We start from the raw sequence: 24,185 nt of genomic DNA on the forward strand, positions 1-24,185 counted from the left end.
CACATCGAGGTCGCTTCCAGTTTTTTTCCCCCCACATGAAACCATCCTCCTCTCCTCTCCCTCTCTCACGTGATCATGTCTTTATGATCCTCCTCCTCCTCCTCGGATAGTCCACCGCGCTGCTCTCCGGACCGGCAGCTGTACCGGACGGTATCTATCCGGCTGTGTGTGGCTCCAGTCCCGCAAGGCAGGGTCGGCCATGTTGTTGTATGGTGGTGGTGTTGGTGGGGGTGGATGTAAGTTTAGTAGTAGGAAGTAGAGCGGCGACAAAGAGCTGGGACACTTCAGGGTCTCACTTTTCTTTTTTTTTTTCTTCTTCTTTTTTTTTCCTTCTCCTCTGCACATGCTGGCTGGATTCCTCCTGTGTGACAACAATGACCGTCTCCTCCTCCTCCTCCTCCTCCTCCTCCACCCGTCAACACTGTAACACCGCTCTGATTTAACTTCACAGTTGCTCTCCTGGATGGATGGAGTGAGGATGAAGGCGGCTCGGTCCCGTTTGGAATAACTCGGATTTTTTTTTTTTTTTTTTAAATGTATTTATTTTTATAATGTCTGTTCTTGGATCAGATTAAAGGAGGGTTCAACAAGAAGGGGGAGGAAAGACGAGAAGAAGAAGAAGAAGCAGAAGAAGAAGAAGAAAGGGGGTTTGTGAAGGTAAAGAAATTCATAAATGAAACGTGTCTTTGTCAGAGGATTAGATGAGGATGGGCCGAAAAGGCAGCTGCTCGCCTGTCTGACCTGTCATCAACAAAGGACTGAAGCTGTCTCATGATCCGACACACACATATATATATTTATATATATAAATGTGTGTGTGTGTGTGTGTGTGTGTGTGTGTTACTATAATCAACCAGCAGTTGTGTTTGAATCATTGTTTCAGATATCAGTGAAAAGACAGCATGTGCTCCAAGTCCCTCTGGAATATCAGTGCAGCCATATCAGACAGCAGATAAACACTTTAAACTGGGGCAAGGTCACCACCACACCACAGATATACTACAGATTAATACCATTAAAGATACATGTGTATTAATGACAGATGGTTTAATCACCAGATAGCTTAACACGTAATTTAAAGGAGTAATGCCACAGAAAAAAAAAAATGTTAAAAGTTAAAGGAGCGCTGTGCAGTTTCCATCCCAGAATTGAAATCTTTGCATACGAACACAGACGTGTTTATGTTTTTTCCAGCTGTTATTAGAGGGTGTAAAAACAGTTAGTTTCAAGCTACAAAGGTGGCAGGGTCCGCCACATGTAACAATAAGCAAAGCTAAACTGTGTTGTCAGTTTCGAGGTCAGTTTGTGTATTTGGTCATGGAAACAAAGAGAGTTTGTGTATTTAGTGTGTTTAGGCATAAAAAATAACCCTCAATGTAGATGTTTCTACTTCTTCCACAAAACTACGTAATCCCCCTTTAAGATCTAAATGAAAAAATCAAAGATTTAATTGATCTTTGTGTCTGTTTTTATCTGTCCACGTATTGTATTAATTTAAAGTCACATTGAGGCAGAAGTGCCACCTCATTGACAAATATCAAACCCATCTTTGACTCATGCTGATTCAGATTATTGTCAGAGGAGGAGGAGGAGGAGGAGGAGGAGGAGGTCCCTGTAGGTGATGTCAGTCTGAATTCAAACTAACTGATCAAACAGCTGAGTCACACTTTCTGTCCTCCTGCTGTATTATTCCGCTCCTGTCAAGAGTGTGACTGTGACTGTCAAACCTGACCTGAGATCAGTCACGTAAAAGGATCCAGCTCCTCCTCAGCAGCTCTGCACCTTCACACAGCTGTGACTGAATCATATGTTACTGTGTGACCCATGGCCGGTGAGTTAAAGGGGGAATGCCAAGTTTTTTCTTAGTAAATGAGGTGTCGCTGCAGAGGCGATGAGTGGACAGTGACTTTGTTGACCCACAGGGCGAGTTCATGTGATTTATTGCGTCATCAAGAAAAGAAAAAGATTTAAATTCCCGTTCGCATAGCTCACCAGTACAAGTCATAATCTATACTGCCTATTTAAAAGTGTAAGATCAAGTCAGGATGTTCAGATCCAGCAGGTCCAACATCCAAACTATTTTTTTTTTTTTTTGTAAAGATTTGTTTTTATCAACAGATGCTCACATTACAATTGAATTTTGAACTCACAAACGGTTCAGACACGATCGGGTTTGGAAAAAGATAACACAAAAACATGTTGCTTTATGTTAACTGTGATGCTTTCAAGCTTAGAAATATGCCTGAACCAAATAAACTCCCTCAGAAATGCTCGACTGTCAACATAATCTGGTGCTTCATCTACACATTTACCAAAAATGAAATGAAACAACCCCGCCATATTTTGCTGGTGTTGAAATCAGCAAGAATGAACTAATCAGGATTAAATTATATAATCAACCTTGATATGAACAGCTGGTAGAGTAAACAAAGTGACAGTACACACTGATAGCTGTGGGTGTATAAAGCAAGTAACATTTCAGATGTGACGATGAAGTGCTTCATTTGAAAGTGCTGTGTGAGCCCCGAATTTACAATCCAGTTTACCACTGAAGGCACCACGAGGTGCAGACTGAATGTCTGTCACTGACAATGAAAACGCTGAGTCTTAAAATGACATTCACCAAAAAAACTATTACGTAATTGCAGATCCCCAAACAGCTTATTGGGGTCAGTGTCAAGCTGACACCAATCTGGTGAGTGAGATCGGTGCGACACGGCTACTGTGATGTTTAATCAGCGTAGGAGCCGCAGATTCTGCTGACATTCTGTCTGGACAGCATCGGGACGGCTACTAAATACTTGTGTCATGTTTCTGTTTCATGTTTAGAGTTAAAGGTGCAATATGTGAGAAAACTAAAGTAAAATTTTCAGCTTAACGTGAAGAAATACAGTTCTGACTTCATGTCAAGGATGTTTTGTGTTACAGATATGTCTACTGAAGTTAACGTGCTAACCAACTAGCCCCCGGGCCTGAAAGCCTACATAAAACACTCTGACTAGCTGTGCAGCTAACTAACTATCACGTTCAATGCATTGCTTGCAAAGATTTATACTTAAGTTAGCAAACTGACCAGCTCGCCACGACTTGTCCCAGTCTAAAGCTCCTGTTCTTGTTATGTGATCTCCCGATCTCCAGTTTGGAATGCTAGCTGCATGGCTAACTGAGCTAAAGTTAGCAGCAGTTAGCGGTTACTCTAGTGCTACGCTGCTGTCCCCTGTTTGTTTTGTGTTTCGACAGGTGGTCAGTTCTCACATATTGCAGACTCGACTCGGCTTGAGAGTGCTCGACCGTTTCACACATGAAATTGAAAACTGAAACCAGAAGCAACACATTACTTCTGGTGACTGGGTTGCGATAAGACACTGGTTCCGCTTGGTGGTTTCCCAGGTCTGAGTGGACATTAAACGTCCCTACTTTGCACCTTAAACATTTATTAGTTTCTGTAACACTTACCTTCAAATACGTCCGCAACATTTGACAAATATAACAACAACAAAGAATGGAACGTCGCCTTTGTTGTTATGAAATGAAAGCTCTTCAAATCCTGCAGCAGAGATCCGTTGAATTCACACATAAGGACTGGGCGTATTAGTCCTTCACCGGCAGCACAACACACACAAGAACAAAAACAGACAGAATGTGGCAGAGAAGTGGGTCTGGATATCATTTTTTCCTGCCTAATCCAGGCCACCACATGGCTCCTACAGTCACTTTGTTTGATGTTGACAGTTCAAACACTCGACCCTGTTATGTGCTGACAAACTGATGATTGCCGACACACTCAGACTCCCAAAAATAGCTCGCACTTAGCCCCGACTCAGGTGCCAGCATTCAGGTATTCCCAGAAGACCTGTTATTGTAGAAATGAAAACCTGTGATGTGTGATGTGTGGCAGCACAAAAAGCTCAAGTAAGATTTGGGATAACATCAACTCAAATCTCAAAGCGAGCGAGAGGAATCGGGCTACTATATTTTTCGAGCGAAACGGTCGAGCACTCTCAAGCCGAGTCGAGTCTGCTCCTCTTGCGACAGAGCTCCACACCCATCGCAGTGTAAAACCTCATTATGAGCTCATTAATGTTCCCGTAGACGCTCTGAAGCATCATCACATGACATTCCTCCAGACCCAGTTTTAACCCCTCGGCATCAGAGGAATGCAGTAGATGGTGGCAGGCAGCATCTGTTCCAGATCTGAGGCCGAGCGAAAAACTCCAGAGAGGCCTCCCCGTCTCGCGGCCGCGGCGTCAGCTGCCGACAGCTGTCCGGCGGGATGCTGGGCAGCGTTTCACTCGGACCTGATGGATGATGGATGGAGGAGGTCCGCCGTCGTGCCCCTCAGCCGGGCTGCGTGACTGTCATCCGGCCAAATGTCAACTTCATTAGAGTCTCGATAATCTGAACCCCGGGGGGGAGCGGAGGCTGTTTAAACAAGCAGGATGCTTAAAGGACCAAAATATACTTGAGATTCAGGGTTCAGTTGATTTATAATGCATGATATGCAAAGGAGCGATTGAAAATGCATCTGCTCAGTCAGATTCTCCTGTGAAAAGAGTGACTTAAGATATTCAATAATGAATGTCCGATAATGAATATTTCATGATTTCACAAGTTTGTGTTGTAACCTCAGCCATTAGATTCCAACAGACGTTCCAGTTATAGAAATTTAAAATGTGGACATAATGGTTATTAACTCTCAAATCATGCTTTTTTTTTCCATATAACAGTTCAAAAGATTAGAAGATTCATTTTTAAAGTAAGAAAAGATAGAGAGTCCTCATTTATGAGGAGCTTGAATCAGTGATGGGGTTTTTTTTTTTGCCTTGGTTGCAAACCACATGAAAACTAGTCTCAGCTCTGGTCCTGATACAGTCACTTCTGGGTCGGGCCTTGAACGCAGCAGTCACAGCAAAGATGTGCAGCATTTTCTGATATTTTGCACGATAAGCAATCAGGCCAACCGGTTGTGCGTTTCTTCGCCGGTGGACCCCAGTTAAGGAAGAGACATCTCTTTGTTTCTGACTGCCGGGACCGTAAATCTGGATTATCCTGCGCTGTCAGCGCGCTCAACTGAACTTTTGTCTCTGCAGCTCTTCTTTAAAATTCTGAACCACGAGCGCTCGACCCTCCCAAACTTCTTCGTCGTGGCTATTGGCAAGAGAGAGAGAGAGAGAGAGAGAAAAAAAATAAAAAACGGAGCTCTCTCGTCTCGTCTTATCAGCACTTTTTTTGAGAAGCCTTGTGCCGAATTCTCACACTGTGGTCGGAGCGGAGGGAAGGAAAGCGTGGGCAGGTCGCTGATAAGGAGGGTGCAGGTCAGAGTTATCACTGTAGCAGAAGAATATGTAAAGTTTGGATTCCGCAGCGCAGACAGCCGTTTCGAATAGTTCAGATAAGTGTTTTCCCCCAGCTGCCGATGATGGAAACGAGCGGCCTGTTTTTGGTTTAGTGTGCGGAGCTCGCTCCAAGCCTCTGTCAGAGGTATGCGTCGACTGAAATCAGGATTCTTGGAGCACACAAAAGGGGGGAGCGGATAATGGCGAGTGTGCTTCTGTTATAGGCCTTAAAACTACATATATTTTAGGGTGGAAACCGGCAGGGGCGAGAGAGGTCGGGGCAGACTTTGAACTGTGACTGCTCGTCGAAGGACCCGGTCCCTCGGGGGGGGAAACATCTGGAGCCTTCTCAGACTTCAGCTGATACATTTAGTTTGTGTTTATTGTGTATCTCCTGTGCTACTTTTGGGTTGTTGCTGCACCTCTCGCAAGGAATGGTGGGGGGGGGGGTGGTCTGCACGCTGGAAGAACCTGAATAATGCGTAACAGGAAGTGGGTTGAATAAAAAGATTTATTTAGTGGATCAGTCAATCGTCAAAAAATAAAAGTTAATCTGTAAGTATTTCATGATCAGATTATCTTATTAGTCAGTTTTGAGCAAAAGTGCCAAGTAGTTGCTGTTTTTAGCGACTAACGGTACCGGCTGCCACCTAACAGAAGGCCCACGCAAAAATGTATCCATCCGTTTGAATGTAAGCTATATTTTGGACATTGTTGGCTCTTGACAGCCCCTTTCCTCCGAGACTACGTCCCCTCCACCAGAAAAACACCCATATCCCGTATTTTGAGAGTGACCACAAGAGTTGTGACCACAAACAGACACTCCATCAGTAGAAGTAGCACAGTAATCGGTCTGTCCTGCAGTTTATAGGTTTGTAACTTTAACTTTTATTGCACACATTAAACTTTGTTACTTCTCTGTCGAGGTTATTATCTTTTTGCGCGCAGGATCAAATCAACACGGATCATTTCCACATTTCAAACTGTAAAAATGATGATGATGGCGACGATGATGATGATGATGATGATGGGACTTTTATTGTCTTAACTGAAGATTTGTATGTCAGGACGTCTCTGCAGCACTTGGTTATAATCCTGTTTTGTCACATGTTCTGTTGAAACACTGGTACTTAGCCATATCACGATTTTGATTTATACTTCTATCCATTGCACCGCCCTACTTTCTGGTTATTTGTAGTGATGCTACACAGAGGAAGACGGTCGTGTGTTTATAAATGACACAAAGTTGCGTGCACATGCTGATAAATCTGTCTCTACAAGTTGTTCATGAGGGCTCGATGGCTGTGATGTTGTTCCACTAGTGTTGGATTGTTTTTTTTGGAGGGACATTTAACACAAAGATGGTTTAATGGTCGTTTTCAACAAAACAGTACAAAAAATAAAGAAGAATAACTTAAGAATAACTTCTTTAGAGTAACAGGACTTTTCACCCCACAAAAATGACATTTTACAGGCAAAAATAAAACTGATTTAATCGAGAAAGTGCTTTCCAAAGGCTTCAGATGCGCGTATGAAAGCAGGAGATTCGCTGCCATGGCTCTCTTTGTGTAAATCCAAGTCTTGCCAATTGCAAAAGATAATAATCCTTTTCAAAGTGTCTCACAGCCGCTCTGTTTGTGTTCACCCTCCAGCTACCTGCTGGGGTAGTTATCATGTTCCAGACAGGTGTTGGCAAATATCTGCCTCGCGAAGACACCGAATCCCTTCCAGATATTAGTTGTAGCGTTCCTGTTGGAGCAGTCTGACCCGCCTGGAGGAGGAATATTAAACAAATATGCCAGTAGGTTGGAGGTGTAGAGAGAGAGAGAGAGATTAACATTTCAGGCGTAAAAGATGAACAGTGGGTCTTTTTTTTTTTTTTTTTTAATAAACTAATGTAATAGTAGTAATTTCTCTGTAGTTACACTAAAGAAAAGGCTTCTGCCAGCACTGAATAAAAGAGTCTTTGTCAGTAAGATTTCACAGTCATGTCGGCCGAAGAAAGAGGAATGTTTGCCCGTCGTGCCGGATCATTTCAAACAATCTGCTCTGATTCACGGCGCTTTGATTGAGGCTGAATGAAAAACTGGAGCTCACTCTGTCCTCATTCTCCCGTCTCAATCTGTCAGAGGGGATCAGCGCAGAGACAATGGCGCCGCGCCTCTCCAATCAGATAGAGGAAGGAGCCTCGGTTTACACGCGTTTGTTTTTTGGTGATGTCACGTAAACTTCCTCGGTCAGACTGGAAAAAGAGGTTCCCTTTGTCTCTGCGTGGCTCCGGCTGGAGCAAACTGGGAGGGCTCGGGGAGGCTTTGCATGCGATGTGCTGTTGTAGGTCATGTTTTCATCCTGGGGGCAGTTGGGATGTTGTCGGCAATAAGAATGAGTTGCTATAATTAGCAGCGAGGCGGATTTTTCCCTTTTGGTCTCGTGGCTGCGATGTTCAGGAATGATCTTGTGCTGAAACCGAAGAGACCTGCATAAAACTCTGTCTGCACTAAAGACGCGTTGTTACCTCAGGGTGGCTTCGTTCTCACTTTGGTGTTGCAATGTGAAGTGTGGGGGAAAAGCCCCATGCAGTCATCGTGTGATGGATGGCTGGTTTAAAGGTGCTATATGCAAGATTAGGGACATGTTTATACAAATTGGAGGCAACAGATCACCAGGAAGTTGGGGTGTCCATTCCTGTCGTAAGAAACAAGGAGATGCTAACCGTTTCTTTCACCTAATATATAAAGGTCTAGCTGCTGTTTGTTTACCAATCTAGAAGAAACGCTGTTAGTTCATCATCAGATATAACTAACAGACTTCTGGCATGAAACTGGGCGCCGCTGGAAAACATGGCGTTGATTTCCACCAGTGAAGACAGATCTTAGCGAGAAAAGAGAAGTGTGATGCTGAACTTGCAACAGCCGTCAACGCTAATGTTGGTAATTGTAGGTTGCTAATTGTGAATGTTAGCGACAGCGCTAACATGCGTGCTGAGTTAGCTGTCTGTCAGAAGAGCGACCTGTGTGAGAGATCTTCCTTGATTATATGAATTCTGCAGGCGACCAGATCTTGTTCTGTCATGAATGTGGCACTGACAGAGGGTCAGCTGATTCAGAGGCTCTGCATCATCTCATCTCAGCCAAGAGTCTGTAAGAGCCCACCAGCAGAGATCCCCCTTCAGTCCTGAAACACATCTCCCCGTTTGGGCCTTTCCAGACAAATGTGACAAATATTGAAGGTCGCCACAGGTCCGCGTTTGGCACAGTTTCGGCCTGGTGGTTACTCCTTTTTTTTTTTGTTTTCTGTCATTATCCTCTTAGCTTAAATCCTCCATCCTCATAATCCTCCTCGTAGCTCAAGCTGGTGGAGCTGGCACTGTCTGCCTCCCTCGTTCAAACAACCTGCTGTTTCCCTGTTCCTGTTTGTCTCTTAGACGAGAATCCAAATCATTTTCTTTCATGCCCACACAGCCACTAATGGGAGTTATTCTGCTGCTTCGCACTGCTCTACTTATCACCTGGGGTTTGGTGGGAATCAGACTCAGATATTGTGTTTTTATGTGCATAAAGGCAATAATTTACTCCTCTTTTACATTTTCTCCAGGAGAACTCATTTCATCTGTGATAAGCAGTTTTAGCTCAGCTCTGCATCATATTTCATGCTTCAGCTTTTTTATGAAATTTAAGGTTCAAGTCCATTATAGCGATTTCAATAACGTTAATCATTGACTGTCTATTTATTTGAACAGCCAGTGGACAGGTTTTTGCTTGATCATATAGTATCGAGTAAATGTTGATTGCACTATGTAATGGCTACAGAATGACGACACCATCAGTGTACACATTGGTTTGCTTTTCACTGTGCAATTTTTGTTTGAATCCGAGCAAAAAGTCTCCCAGGAAAAAGCAGCCTGACCAGCAATTCAGTCCGGCTGGCAGCCTGGCACCATTTACTATCTGCTCTCACGTCTCCATTCTGGAGTAAATGAATGAATAAACACATTTTGTCCACTGATGTTGGTACCTGCTACTCCAAGGAAAGCAGAAATGATCCATTTCTCTCTGCAACATCGGTGTGTCAACAGTATTAACACTTTAAAAATGATAGGGGGCATTTTAATTACATTTCTAAACACATCATGTAAATGACTGTTAACAGGAAAACATGTTTTTCTTCATTTTGATCCCACGCAGAAGTTGTGACTATCTCAAATTTATGACAGATAAATCTCGCGCACAGGTTATGAAAATGTTTAGTCACAGTTGACAGATTTTTCCGTTCCTGTGCGACCTGAATAGTCGCACCCTGCTGCAGCCCTGCACAAAGCAGAAGCCAGAGTATCGCCAGCGTCATTAGAATTCATTTTTAGAGTCTGAGAGACTGCGGGCCTCCCCCGAGACGAAGCTTGGAAAAACACACCCACATGTAGGCTATTCTATGTGATCTCCTTTTGATAACTAACTCGATGTATTTCCACTTTCATTCCATGAGCCTTTTCCCGAAAACTGTTTGGAGCCCCCTTGAGGAGGCCCACCCCCCACCCCCCCCTCCTCAAAACCCTCCGGTCGAGGGACCTTGAATGTCTTTAGCAAATCTCACGGCAATCCATGGGTTAGTCGTCGAGGTATTTCTGTCTGGACCGCATGGCTAAAAACAGAAACATTTTCTTTTTTTTCTGTAAAGTTTTGGCCATTAAATGTTTGGTATTTTTACACAGTCAGAACGCATTGATTTTCTTTTACAGCTATTTTTGATGCATGTTTATGCCTCTTGCTATAGTTGACAGTAGACAGATGGCAGGAAATGCAGAGCGGAGAAAGATGAGAATAACATGAAACAAAGATTGGATGTGAACCAGGGACAGTACAGTTCATTGTACCAGCACCTTGAGGCCACATTAATCCTTACATGACAATATGCTAATGTGGTGTTGCATTTTGTCGGAGGACTTGAGCTCTCTTCAGAAGGCTCCGTAAGTTCAGCCCAGTCTTTGTGCAGTTGTGATAATTTTGGAACGGTGATGTCACTTCTGTGAAATGGCTGATGTCTCCTTTCTGGAAGGGAAAAAACATCCTCGCATTAAAGTGCAAATACTCCTGGGACAGTGTCCAGTGTTTTACAGCGTGGTAAGTTCACTGCCGAGCCAACGGGCCAGGCGCTCGTCTGTTTGATGACGACACACACGAGCCCACCATCGTTGACCGAGCCGCTGAGCGGAGACCTCTGCTTTCCATGTCACTGGTTTTATCTGGAGGTTAAAAGGAAAGTTTGGCTCGGAAAAAGTCTGTTTTCCGTGCCAGCATTCTCAGCATGTTGGCTCGAACATCTGAGATTGGATTTATTGGCGTACTCCTTTGAAGACGTTTTTAAGAAGTCTGTTTAGCTTTGACACATCTCCAGCGAGTGACCACTCATGAAAATGGTTTTGTAGATGCCGACCAGGACCAGTGTGCGGCGCGAGCTGTAACCTGCAATTTAACCAGTTGTGGGGTTTTTATTCGAGCAAAGTGTTCTGAAGCTTTGGAAGGCTCTTGCGGTTTGTCCCCGTTTTGTTGATTTCCTTGGCAGTTCAGCCGGAGAACTCGATGAACCCTCGATGCGGAAAAATCCCTCCCACCTCGACAAATCAAGGCCGCTGCTCCGAATCGAGTGAAAGGTGTATCGCTGCACCAGAAGACATGCGTGATTGTGACCCTGTAATTCAATGAAGCGCTGCCCTCGTCACTCGCGTCACCAGCTGTGCCACAACGCTGCTCAGTAGCGCCGTGTTGATTCAGTCTGCTTTCACACCCCTCGTCTTCTCCACACTGAGCAAAAGCTCCGATTTCGCTTCAATCCTCTATTGTTTTACTGTCTTGTAATGTGTCAACGCCAATTAACCAGGTCCAAGTCCTCGAGCAGCTGTTGTTCTTGGCGAGCGAAAACGTTCAGATCTCCCCGAGCTCAGACTTCTTTACGAGCGTGTCTGATTGTCTCCACATTTTCCGGGCCCTCACCTCACAAAAGAATGCCTCAGCGTGAGTGCGGCCAAATTATGTGAGGAGAAGGAATGACAACAACCACGCAGACGGAGACGCGCCGATGTTTTGAATCTTGTTGCGTTGTCATGCTGAGGCGTGGACGAGTCAAGAGCCAGCGGACCCCTGGGTACAACACTGGAAAAGACCCGGCGACCCTCATTCATGATCCAGACACCCTGACTGTTTCTGTCAGAGACACAAAAACAGCCCAGAGATGTTATTTGTTGTTATTTGGTGTCTCTTTGTTGTAATGTTGTGTTCATTTGTGGTTGTTTTTCTGACTCTTTGTTGTAATTTAGCATCTCTTTGTAGTTGTTGTACCTCTCTTACTAATGGTTCTGGGTCTCTTTGTAGTTGTTTTACCTCGCTTGAGTCTTTTTGTTGTTGTTTTACCTCTCTTTTTGATGGTTCTGAGTCTCTTTGTAGTTGTTGTACCTCTCTTTTTGATGGTTCCGAGTCTCTTTGTAGTTGTTGTACCTCTCTTTGTGATGGTTCCGAGTCTCTTTGTAGTTGTTGTTTCTCTCCGTGGTGGTTTTTAATCTCTTTGTAGTTTAGTGTTACATGTTTGAGTTGTCCGTGATTCAGAGAGGATTTAACGTTCACCCATATGTCCCAGTTACCACATGGCTTATAATCTTAGCGTTTGCAGCAACAACAATAACAAAATGATTCACATATTAATATCTGGTCATTAGATTTTCATTTCATAACCCATGTTCCTACAGGCCTTATGTTGCAATCCTTAATCCCGCACCACCCCCGGCCCTTCGCTTCTCATTTATGGATAGTGGAGCCGAGTCATGAAAGATACGCTGCCATCTTCACTGTTCTGGCATCAAACTGACAGCTTCTTGTTGTGTCTGTCCAGGCAGGACGAGACGATGGGCTGCATAAAGAGCAAAGAGGATAAAGGCCACGGGATGAAGAACAGGCCAGAAAATTCCACGGGGTCCGACCCCAACGCCACCGCCGCCACACCTCACGTCGGTCACTACGGACCGGATCCCACCCAGCTGCAGCAGAATCAGCCTCCCTCCTCCTCGTCAGGCTCCGGGGCTGTAAACTTCAACCACACCCTCACGCCGTTTGGCGGCTCCTCATCTGCCATGACTCCCTTTGGAGGGGCGTCGTCCTCCTTCTCTGGCCCAGTGTCCAACTCCTTCTCTGGTGCTGTCTCAAGTGAGTTGTGAAATAATCTAAGTTTAATTATTAATGTTTAATATGAATGTTTAATGCACGTGTTTTAGCCCATTCATTTTCTGCTGACCACATGTTTTAATGAGCACCACTGGGTTTTGAGTTGTTGAATGTAGTTTTCTTATCATCCAGCCGGCCACTGGTAATCTTCTTCAGTCTGCTCTCTGTGGTAATATTTCCATAACGCTGTCTGGTATTCACCCTTTAATACAATATCTTTATTCAATATGTATTTAAATCAAGTAGTAGAGACGTGACTTGCTGCAGATGTGTAATCCATCATGTTTTTCATCAATTTAAGTCATGATAGCGGCTTGGCTTAAAAACTGCTGAGCTGCTTGTCCACAATAAAGCCGACTGATTTCATATATTTCCACTTATCAGCAGCATGAGGTTGACATTTTTTCTGGTTTTGAGTGAAATATCTTGACCATTATTGGACCGATTGCCATGAAATCTGCTTCAGATATTCACGAGGATCAATCCTAATAACTAGTGAGCCCCCTGACGTTTCTTCTTCTGCCACGAGCAAGTCAAACATTTCTCATATCCTGACCTCAAATCATGTATGTGGCACAAGCGACTCTTCGTAATGAATTTTGTGAATGTATTGGCACCACATTGTTGGATTTGAGTAAAATGTCTCAATAACTACTGGATGGATTGACAGAAACTTTTACACATACATCCATGTCCCCCTCAGGATGAATTATGATGAACTTTGGTGATCGGTTTTAATCTTTGGATTCTGACAAAACACATGCCACTGCCGTACTTTGTGTTATTAGCAAATGTTTGCATGCTAGCTAGGTATGTGTGAAGTTAGAAGTCGCTACCCACACCAGAACTATCACAGCCTACACACTGAAATCACCTTTTTGCACTATAATTGCACTACAATTTAATTTCTTCCTCATCAAACGTTGCTTTCTAAAAACATGAGCATCTATCGCTAACGTTAATGCTAACGCTACTAAAGTCAAAGGTTACATCTAAGCTGTAATATAAGCAAAATATTTTTGGATATACTATGCTATAAGTAACTCTAGAATACAGCAAAGTCTAACTAAACACATCTGATAGAGTTTAGCATGTAGCATTGTCTTTGTAAGAATTAAGTTACTATTTAGCTCAAAGGCACTGAGCCTCACCAGTGAGCTAACATGAGCTACGTGACTTTTCTAACCAGTCTACACTTAGAACTGCGCAGCCACACAGCAAAAGGGATAAAAATGAAAAACTAAAGACTACAACAAAAATGATGTTGGCTTTAAGTTCAAAACAAGGAGAATGGCTTGCAGTAATGTAGAGTATTAATGTAAATGGGTTAAAACATGCAAACACACTTAACAGTGACCTGATCCCATGTCCGTGTCACGGCTAATGCCCCTGTCATTGTTGTTTTAACTAGCTTTTCCTTGTTAGACCTAACACTGGTCCTGCCATCAGCTCTGATCACTCTAAACGTGCCTGAGCAGCTTAAAGCGATCCAGAGAGCAAAGAGATGAGATTGAACCCTCCTGTTTCAGTGGGATTTAGGTTGTAATCCTCCTCCATGTTGGATTATCTGGTCCCAGAGGAGGGAGGGGGGTTAAGGTGGCACTGCCATGATATTTGCTTTCAACAGGAGATAATGGGATTACTGTTGACAGCATTGTTGTCAGCGGTCGGTATATGAATATCTGTCGGGGTGCGTGGCAGCACAGTGGGCCGAAGGTGTTACAGGATGCTGACATGGGGTGGCTGTCCGTTTATTTACACAACTCTGTCTTGTAATGTTGAATTTGAGCTCATGTGAACACCTTGTACCGTTGGAATGACATTAAGGACAAAATATGTAAGAATTACAGCATGTGAAAACAGTTTTGACATTATGATGTCTCTGTATTGTGTTGCAGAGATATCTACAGACGTCAGCATGCTAACCAGCTAGCAACAGCTCAGTCTGCACTGCTAGATGCTCAGCTAAACGAGCTAACGAGTTATTGGTAGCTACAGTCAGCAGCCGTTAGCAGTTACTCTGGTGAAATGCTTCCTTCTGTTTGTTTTGAGAATGAAATGAGATGGTGGCTAACTCCTACATATATCATCTAGTCTGTGTCACATTGGATGGATTTTAATCGGCAGTGGTGGTTGTTTGATGGTGTGTTTATTCACAGTAAACAGCCACATTACTGTCCATTAGCCAAGAACTGGTTTATTTAAATGAAGGTCAACTCTCAGTACACTCAGCACTCACCAGAGACTCTGGTTCTCTTACTTTCTTTCCACTTTCCTCTGTGGAATGTCTTCACAAAGTTAACATTTCACCTCCAGCTCCAGTCGGCAGTCAGCCTTACAGTACATAAACATCCAACAATGGAGGTCCACTCTCTCTCCCCTTATTAATCCAAAATGTTTATCGAATGTCATCTCTGAGCTGATCTGACGCGATTCAAGGTGTTTTTTCATCTCTGCAGCCCTCCCCACACAACACTCAGCAAATGTCTTTTGTTTCTGATAGACAGAAGCTGCAGATGTTACATATCATGTTTTTAAGGGACATTATTCTACTTACAACTGCTTTGATTTACTGACTCTTCTTTGACTCTTGGTCTTGAGTATTATTATCCGTCTTTGTAGAGTCTAGTCACAGTCATACATCCTTGCCGGCGAAGTACTCATAATACAGAATAACGAGCCAAAGAAAATCAATACAGTGCGAGCTCTCAGACCTTGGCGAGACAGATTTATCTTCTTTAATTGGCCTTTTGAATGGTCGCACACCGACAAACGAACCCTCTGTGTCCTGATATGGTCCCTCTAAAGCATCATAATGACCTCTACTTGTGTCGCAGCCTGTTTTTATCTGTTTACTAGCTTTCACAAGCTCACAAGGTATTTATTCATGTCACATGGGTCTGGTTTTTTTTTGTTTACTAGGTGGTGTTACCTTCTTTGTGGCCTTGTACGACTATGAAGCTCGAACATCGGACGATCTCTCGTTTAAAAAAGGAGACCGCTTCCAGATCATCAACAATACGTAGGCACCCTTCTAGTTTCCCCTGCTCCTCGCTTTTTACTCCGTAATCTTAACCTGCACCTGTTCCTCGTGTGTCTGTATTCATGAATGAGTCTGATTGCAACTGGCTTCCTGACGCCGGCTTTCTGCACAGTGTGGTGAATCTTTTATTTAATTCAGGCTGTGGCAGAGATGTCGCCTGAGGTTACAGCATTGTAATGTAAAGTAGATTAGTCTCATTCAATCCCCCTTTGTGACGGCTTTCCAGTCCTGCCTCACATGTTGAGTTCACGGTTTTTGTATCAAATTTGGAGGCTTAAATGAATGCAGTGGGGTTAATTTTAAACCCTTGAACCCCTTCAATTATTAACCGGTGATCATTATTAACCAGTTCTCGTCCAGAATATAAATCATAGCAGGATGTGTGAGCGCCGGGCTTTGGTTCAACTGTGAAATGAACGAGTCGTCTGTCTCGTCTCTCCTCTGTCAATGTCCTCCTGCAGAGAGGGAGACTGGTGGGAGGCTCGCTCCATCAACACGGGGAGGAAAGGCTACATCCCGAGCAATTACGTGGCCCCTGCTGACTCCATCCAGGCTGAAGAGTGAGTCTTCTTATAACCTCGTTACTCCTTCCACGGCAACTGCACCAGGAGACTAATAGCACTGGCATGATCCGATCTCACGTGGCTTGTAACAGGCAGAGAGCCTGACGAAACAGATCAAGCTTCGTAATGTGATTTTCATGCTCTTAGGTTTTTTCGAGTTTGGCAATATTTTTTTTTTTTCATGTTTTCGCTCCCTCCTGATAGGTGGTACTTTGGCAAAATGGGACGCAAGGATGCCGAGAGGCTGCTGCTGAACCCGGGGAACAACCGAGGAACCTTCCTGGTGCGAGAAAGTGAAACTACGAAAGGTGATGATCACTTAGAGGACTAATTCAGGCATTCAGGCTCGGTCCCTTTGGGCTCTGAGAAATTTTTGATGAGCATTTAACTGAATAAACCATTAATCGGGTGTTGGTTTCCACTGTAGTTCCAACTCTGTCAGACGTTTCTGAGCCTTACAGAGTAATAAAATTCATTGAGAGCCATCAATGCAGCGTGCTGAACTTTTGTTTTGTTTTTTGATGCATCCCCTATAAAGTTATTCTGAGAAGAGCATGTAGAGCCAGCAGCGACACCAAACTCAGAAACAAAAAAGTCCCTGAGTATAAGACATCACTGTAAGATAACCAGCGGTTAAACAAAAAAAAAACAAAAAAAAACTTTAACACTCAGCAAAGGGCCCAATCACTGACACTTAGAACATTTCCCCCATTTCTCCCCCAGGTGCGTATTCTCTCTCCATACGAGACTGGGACGAAGCCAAAGGAGACAACGTGAAACACTACAAGATCCGCAAGCTCGACAACGGGGGATACTACATCACCACGCGGGCACAGTTTGACACCTTACAGAAGCTTGTCAAACACTACGCAGGTATGCAGGGTGCGATGCCTCCCGCTCACTCCTCGCTCGTTCATTATTCATCGCCGTCTTTCATCACACCTGAAAATTACTCTCAGTCGCACCCGGCCGCTCTGTGCCACAGCGAGTGTTACCAGGGGAGATGAATAGGCTGTAATTTTAATAACAATCGGGCAGTTATGATTTCAAAGCTCCTTCCCTCGTCTGCGGCCTGGAGGTTGCGCCGAGGTTAAAATCCTGCGATCCGACTCCCATTTCAGCCCGGCTCTGGAGAGGGCTTTGCCGTGTTATAAAAGCCACTTCATCTCATTTATATTTCATCGCAGTTAGCATAAGAGTATAAATTCATCCACATCAAATGGAATGAATCGATGCATGAAAGAGACAGGCTTTTAAACGTCTGCATCCTGCTGCTTCAAAGACTCTTATTGGTGTGTGTGTGTGTGTGTGTGTGTGTCATGCCCTGCCGGGTGTAATGTTGCGGTTTTTGATCTCACTGTATCACAGAGCACGCTGACGGGCTTTGCCACAGGCTGACCACAGTGTGCCCGACCGTCAAGCCTCAGACCCAGGGGCTTGCTAAAGACGCCTGGGAGATCCCCCGCGAGTCCTTGCGACTGGAGCTCAAACTGGGCCAGGGCTGCTTCGGAGAAGTCTGGATGGGTAAGAGGAAGACACACAAGACATGCGGGGACGTGTTCAGACAATTCCTCCCGGTGTCTTGCATTTTGTTTAGTGTTCAGTCGTAGTTATGTAGATATGTCAACACAAGACCGTCCCAGATTTATTCAGCAAATGCAACAATTATGTGCATAAATCGAACTCACACAAACACTCTGAAGCCTATATTTATTGTGTCTATTTTGGGGGAAGTTGTCCACTTCCTGCAGTTGCTTCCTCTGTTTGTTGTAAAATCTTAATCTCCAGGGATCATCTCTCTCAGGAGAACAGCTCCAGACCACTTAAAGGAGACCTATCATGCTTACAGAAGAAGAAGAAGAAGAAGCTGCAGTATCTGTTAGCATACTAACTACTACCAAAGTGTTTGCCTTCTAGGTATTCAGGGTGGGGAGAGTTTCAGTCAGAGGGGATATACAGTGCTGCAGAACTGGACAGTATGAGAAGACTGATGTGATGTTTTGAGCATTAAAGCATATAAACTTGCTCTAGCAGTAACCAAAGTTAAAATTATGAACCTGAAAATGAGCATGACATGTCTCCTTTGATTCTCTTTTAACTGTGAGCTCGTATCCACTCATCCCTGGCACAGCTTTTTTAGGAGGAGCGCCTGCATGACAGCACATGTTAGAGCAATTACAAGAGCTAATTAATGATATTGTCCTGCTCCCGCCCCCATCAACAACACTGATTACCCCTGCGGCCCGCGGGCTCGTCTCTCCCCGTCTTCGTCTCTGCAGGCACGTGGAACGGCACCACCAAGGTGGCCATAAAGACGCTGAAAACGGGCACCATGTCGCCCGAGGCCTTCCTCCAAGAGGCCCAGATCATGAAGAAGCTCCGACACGACAAGCTGGTGCCCCTCTACGCCGTGGTGTCTGAGGAGCCCATCTACATCGTCACGGAGTACATGGCGAAAGGTAAACATACCTGAGAAAGCTGTGACAAGCTCCAGACTGGCATGTTGGATGAGCAATTAAGCTGATTCTGCGAGGGCCCTGGAGAGTTAACAGGACTCAGCTGTTTCCTGTTACGTGACACTGATGAAGTCTATTTTTAAAGAAAACAACATCTTTTTGGGCGCAAATTGATCACGCGGCCTTGGCTCTCCAGGCACCGATGTCAGATATGCGCACGGTGAATTCCTTTAAGGGAAAATGTAAATTTTATGGGTGTTTTAATTAATACGCTGAACGTATTGAAAGTCCTTCAGAGTCCCTTGTGGTTCCCCGAGGCCTGAAACCGGGATGGTTAATTGAAAACTGCAGTAGTTTAGTGGGAGGCTTTCATAGCTTCAGCTGCAGTGCGATAATTTTTTTTTTCAGCCTTTTATGAGTAATTAGATTTATGTGTGTGTAAATGTTAACTCTATGACATACGCCTCTGTGTGCGCAAGCGTGTCTAAAAGCCTGCAGTTTGTCGAAACAACTGCTGTTACATTTTCCGCCGCTCTCATCAGATGAGTCTCGTACCAATCCACGGCCGAGCTTAATTTAATATTCAGTTTGATTTTCTCCAGCCAGGTATGGTTAGGATGGAGGCCTCAATTGGGATATTTAACATTTCGTATAGGAGCGCATTAGTATGCAGGCGGTATCGTGGCTCTTCTCATCGCTCCTGCAGTACATCACGGCTGTCCTGCAGCATTTATGACTTCTCTGTTTCTGTTTTAATAGGAAGCTTGCTCGATTTCCTCAAAGAGGGTGACGGCAAATTCCTGAAGCTCCCCTTGTTGGTGGACATGGCTGCACAGGTGAGACAAACCACAAACATCCTTTTTTTTGTTGTTCATCTGTGCTTTTCTGTTCTATTTTAAGCCTCTGGTTTTTAAAAAAAGAACGACAGCCTCGGGTAAACATGTCCTCCACTCCCAGATTTGGCACTTTTGTTCTTTCGTTGTCAGCCTCCTCTGTGCGCCTCGTCTTTCGCGCGGTGAGCTAAAAATTATTCAACGAAGCGGCCGTCACGAGATGCTGTCAAACGTTCTGTTTGCAGATCGCTGACGGTATGGCTTTCATCGAGAGGATGAACTACATCCACAGGGACCTGCGCGCCGCCAACATCCTCGTCGCAGACAACCTGGTGTGCAAGATCGCCGACTTTGGCCTGGCCAGGTTGATAGAAGACAACGAGTACACGGCGAGGCAAGGTGAGTAAACACACACTCTGTACGCTGCGTGAGTCACAGGTGAATGACGTGAAACGGATTGGAGCAGTGACCTCACAGCAAGGACGGGCTCCCTGTTGTCCGCCATCACGGTGAATTAGGGTAAACGTGGAAACCAGATGCTGCTGTTCCGTCTGATTAGTTGCGCTTTTCACACACCGGGAGAATTTCACTCACGGCCATTCCCTTAAAGGGCGGATTCACCCAAATTAAAACCTTACAGCTGTGTGGATCATTTTAGTGTTATTTACCAAAAGTTTGAGATTTCTGCCTCCATCTTAACACAACAGCTGAACACACTCCCAAAAATGGTTGGAGAAAAGAGTCAGCCTCTTAAAGTGGAATTTAAAAAAAATATGGGAAACCAAAGTCAATACAGTCAAATTTCAGAAGAGGTTTGAGTCTGAACTTAGGCACAGCGGTGATGAGGCTGAATGCTAACATCAGCAGTGTGCAAACGATTAGCGGGGATACTTTTTCCCTTAGACAGCATCTTACTTTGGTTAAATACAGCTGAGCAGGATAACAGGAATGTCCTTACGTATGCAGGTGATTTGGTCATAAACTGAAGTACTGGACGACCACTAAGTTAATAAGACACATCCTGTAGAGCAGTGGTTTGTGTTTTGTTATTTATTTTCCCTGGAATTTGCATTGAGGTAAATCATTTTTATTTGGCACGTGGAAAGCCCCTGTTGTGACCTTGGTTTTACATTGTTGAACTGACCCTTTAAACGCCAAATGATAATCTCCTTTACGCTCGGTTTCATCCCCTAAATCTTGAATTTGAGTGCCGTAAGTCTTTTCTGGGCCTGTGTGAAACTGAATACCAAAGAATGATGTGATTAATGATGTCATTGTGGGTCACCGTGACCATTGTGATTTCCTGGAAGCAAGGAATGAAATGGAGGCTTACGCCCTCTAGTGGAATGAACTCACCCCTCTCTCCTCTCTCCTCTCCTCTCCTCTCTCTTCTCTTCTCTGCTCTTCTCTTCTCCTCTCCTCTCCGTCACGTATAGGAGCTAAATTCCCCATTAAATGGACGGCCCCAGAGGCAGCCCTGTACGGCCGCTTCACCATCAAGTCAGACGTCTGGTCCTTCGGGATCTTACTCACCGAGCTCGTCACCAAAGGCAGAGTGCCCTACCCAGGTGAGTGATAGTGACACCCCCCCCCCCACACACACACACACTCTGGATGTGGGGGGGAAAAAAAAAAAAAGAAAACGTGAGGTCAAGGTGGCGTCTGAGGGCGGTGATTCACGGCCGGAGTTATCAGCTTCCCGTCTGTCAGTAGACGACAAGCTGGCGTTCTCGTTAATGTCGGAGGATGAAGTGAAGCTGTCAGACATTGTCTGCACTGGTTGTTTATGCCTCTGCAGGGGGAATAGTGACATCCACACACACACACACACACACTTGAGATTAGATGAGACCATCTGGTGGAGGACGATCAGGAGATTGAACACCACTCTTGTTTATAACCATCTGCCAGACTGATATTGCCCTGGGGAGCAGCGCCTGCAGTGTTTTGCACCACCTTCACACAGCTCCACTGTCGATCAGATGCAGCCCTGAAGCTACTAATACATTAGTCCATTGAGAGAGAAGTATTTATTAATAAAGTTTAAGATACAGACACAGACACGTACCACTTTCTTCTGCCAAATCACAGGCAACCGTTATGCTGTAGTTGATGGTTTCATCCCTTGAGGAGAGGTGCCATCAGATCCTTTTTAGAAAATGGCTGGCACAAAAAGTATTTGGCCGATGTGTGATTGGAGGAACCATCTATCTGTCTTCGTCTACCAAAGGGCTAACTTCAACCAGTCAGATCAAGAGTGTGAGAGTGAGCCAGTTGGTGAATCAAAAAAACATTTTCTCCATCCAGAAAAAGCCGTCAGGGCTTCTTTGCTTTTCTTTCAGTGTGATAAACAGATGCTAAAGCAGCTACGCTAACCTCTTGAGGAACCACCATTGTAACTGCTAGTAGTTCACAAAGTTACTACTCCTCAGGCATGGTGAACCGCGAGGTGCTGGAGCAGGTGGAGCGAGGCTACCGCATGCCCTGCCCCCAAGGGTGCCCCGAGTCCCTGCACGAGATGATGAAGCTCTGCTGGAAGAAAGATCCGGACGAGAGGCCGACCTTCGAGTACCTCCAGTCCTTCCTGGAGGACTACTTCACATCCACAGAGCCGCAGTACCAACCTGGAGAGAACCTATAGCCTGCCTGCTACGTATCCCTACGCCTGGGAGCGGACCTTTTTCACAACATGAGCTCTTAATTACACTACACGCTCTAACCCATTCTTGATTTTTGTCCATTTTGCCTTCAGCGTCCGCCAGCATTTCATTTAATATTCATGTTATTTTTTTGTTTTCAATCATGGTACTTAACGCAAGTTTTAGCTAGTATGAATTGATTTGTCACCGTGCACAATAATGATGCTGGCAGGAAGGAACAAAGTCATTTCAGTTCTGTGCGTTGCTGTGAAGTAAGCTGTGATAATGCCTCGCTTTAGAGAAAAACACGTTGTGGAGCGCGGCAGTCCAACTGTCGGGCTTTTAATGTGGAGATTTCGCGCTCCGCTCGCCTCCAAATTGTCTTCTTTTGTGGTGAATTGGTAATTTATGCATCAAAGCGGTTAATTATTAACAGAGATAATATATTAAACTAACAGGGAGAAGCTCTCAGGGGACTGATGATCATCACCACAGTCCAACTGAATGATTATTTCAAAGTAAGAAACCCACAGCTTCACTTGAACCACATTTCATCAGCTGCAGTGCAATTTTTCACATTGTGAGTGAGACTGTGACACGGTCTTTTTACAATGCATATTTTTATATCATGTTTGTCTATGTTCCATTGTTATCATATAAATTTATTACCACACTTTATTCATATCACATGGACATGGTATTACAGCTTCATTTGAAGACTTTCCCAATGATCCATCATCTCTGCAAAGACTTACTGTAACTCCTGTAACTTCAGCTGTAACTCCTTCTGTCTGTCGGTGCACAGGTTGTATAATCTCACTGTGGTCACTGCACAGACGTGCTCACACAAGGACAGTCTGTGTGACGGTTCAGGGAGTTAAACAGTGATGAAACTCGAGGACTTGTGGCTCCGTGCCGAGCCAGAATGACACTTCATCTGACATTTACCCCAAACAAGGACGCACGAAGACTCGAGAACTCTTTCTGAATGTTGGAGTCACGACTGAAGCCACCAAATAAGTTGGAAACAACCATTTTATCTTCTGAAATGTGACTGATGAAGAACTTGAGACTCTTTTGTCTGCAAAAACTATTTGTATTGCAGTTTTTTTACAGTGATTTTACCTTTGCATTTCGCTCCTGTATGGACTCAAGGGGACAACATTATAATGGGAATGACATTAATTGATGCCTGAGCTTGTAAAGAAGGGCTTTGTATATTATAAAATCCTCATTTTATAAGATTATTAATGAGATGGGCAAGATTGCAAAATATATTTGGGGAGGGAGGTAGTGGGTGGTATAGAAGCCCAATTCTGCCAATAAAGGAAAAAATGATGAAAATTTTGCCCTGATGAAATGAAAATCCAAGGATAAATCTTGATTATGAGATAATTAAAAGTCAGAAATATGAGACTAAAGGTCAAAATTATTCAATTAAATGTGAAAATAAAGAGATTGACTTTTTATCATATTTGGAACTTTATCATAATTTTCAATAAAAAGTCAAAATAAAGAGAAAGAACTGTAATTATGAGAAAAAAGAAATTCATGATCATGAGATAAATGTCGAAGTTTATTTCAGAATTTTACTTTCGACCCATAATTTCAATTTGTTGCTCTCAATTATGACCTTTTAAATCTCAATAGTTTGATTTTATATGTTATAATTTATTTTTTTATGATTAAAAAAGTCATAACTGTAAAATATTTTGTCTTTGCATCTTAGAAGTTGCAGAAATTAAGCGTTTTTTCTCTTATCATGACCTTTTGAATCTCATAATTTAGATTTAAGATTAAACTGTCAAAATATTGAGATTGAAACGTCAACATTTTTTAGAAAAAAGTTTAAAAATCGCAATTACTCGACTCAATTTATAACTTTTTATCTCATAATTAAGACTTAGTCGGGGAATATTTTCTTCATGTAGTTTAGATTTCAAGGTAAATACAACATTTTCTCTTTTGTTTTTTGGCAGGAATGGGCTTCAGTAGCTCGGACATTCATTGAGTGAATTTGTACAATAAAGACGTGATTTTACAGTTCCGCACTGTTTTTATGAGTCACGTGTCTCTTTAAATATCACGAGGGGGGAAATGTATGAGC

The 24,185-nt window shown here is 43.9% G+C and overlaps 1 protein-coding gene across 2 annotated transcripts; it reads left to right on the forward strand.

Annotated features, from left to right (window-relative positions):
• On the forward strand, positions 1-24,121 carry LOC119008553 (tyrosine-protein kinase yes-like). 2 transcript variants are annotated; one of them, XM_037078984.1, is made up of 13 exons: positions 1-192; positions 571-657; positions 12,216-12,526; positions 15,467-15,566; positions 16,049-16,147; positions 16,355-16,458; positions 16,874-17,023; positions 17,519-17,674; positions 18,430-18,609; positions 19,366-19,442; positions 19,685-19,838; positions 20,876-21,007; positions 21,872-24,121. In XM_037078984.1, the coding sequence occupies exons 3-13, from the start codon at positions 12,229-12,231 to the stop codon at positions 22,078-22,080; spliced, it is 1,659 nt and encodes a 552-aa protein (XP_036934879.1). In that variant the 5' UTR covers positions 1-192; positions 571-657; positions 12,216-12,228; the 3' UTR covers positions 22,081-24,121. The 2 variants fall into 2 exon arrangements, with proteins under 2 accessions (XP_036934879.1, XP_036934878.1); XM_037078983.1 differs by having other exon boundaries at positions 1-657.
• Positions 24,122-24,185: the final 64 nt, after the last annotated feature.

The sequence above is a fragment of the Acanthopagrus latus genome, chromosome 19 (genome assembly GCF_904848185.1).
Source record: "Acanthopagrus latus isolate v.2019 chromosome 19, fAcaLat1.1, whole genome shotgun sequence".
Lineage (NCBI taxonomy): Eukaryota > Metazoa > Chordata > Actinopteri > Spariformes > Sparidae > Acanthopagrus > Acanthopagrus latus.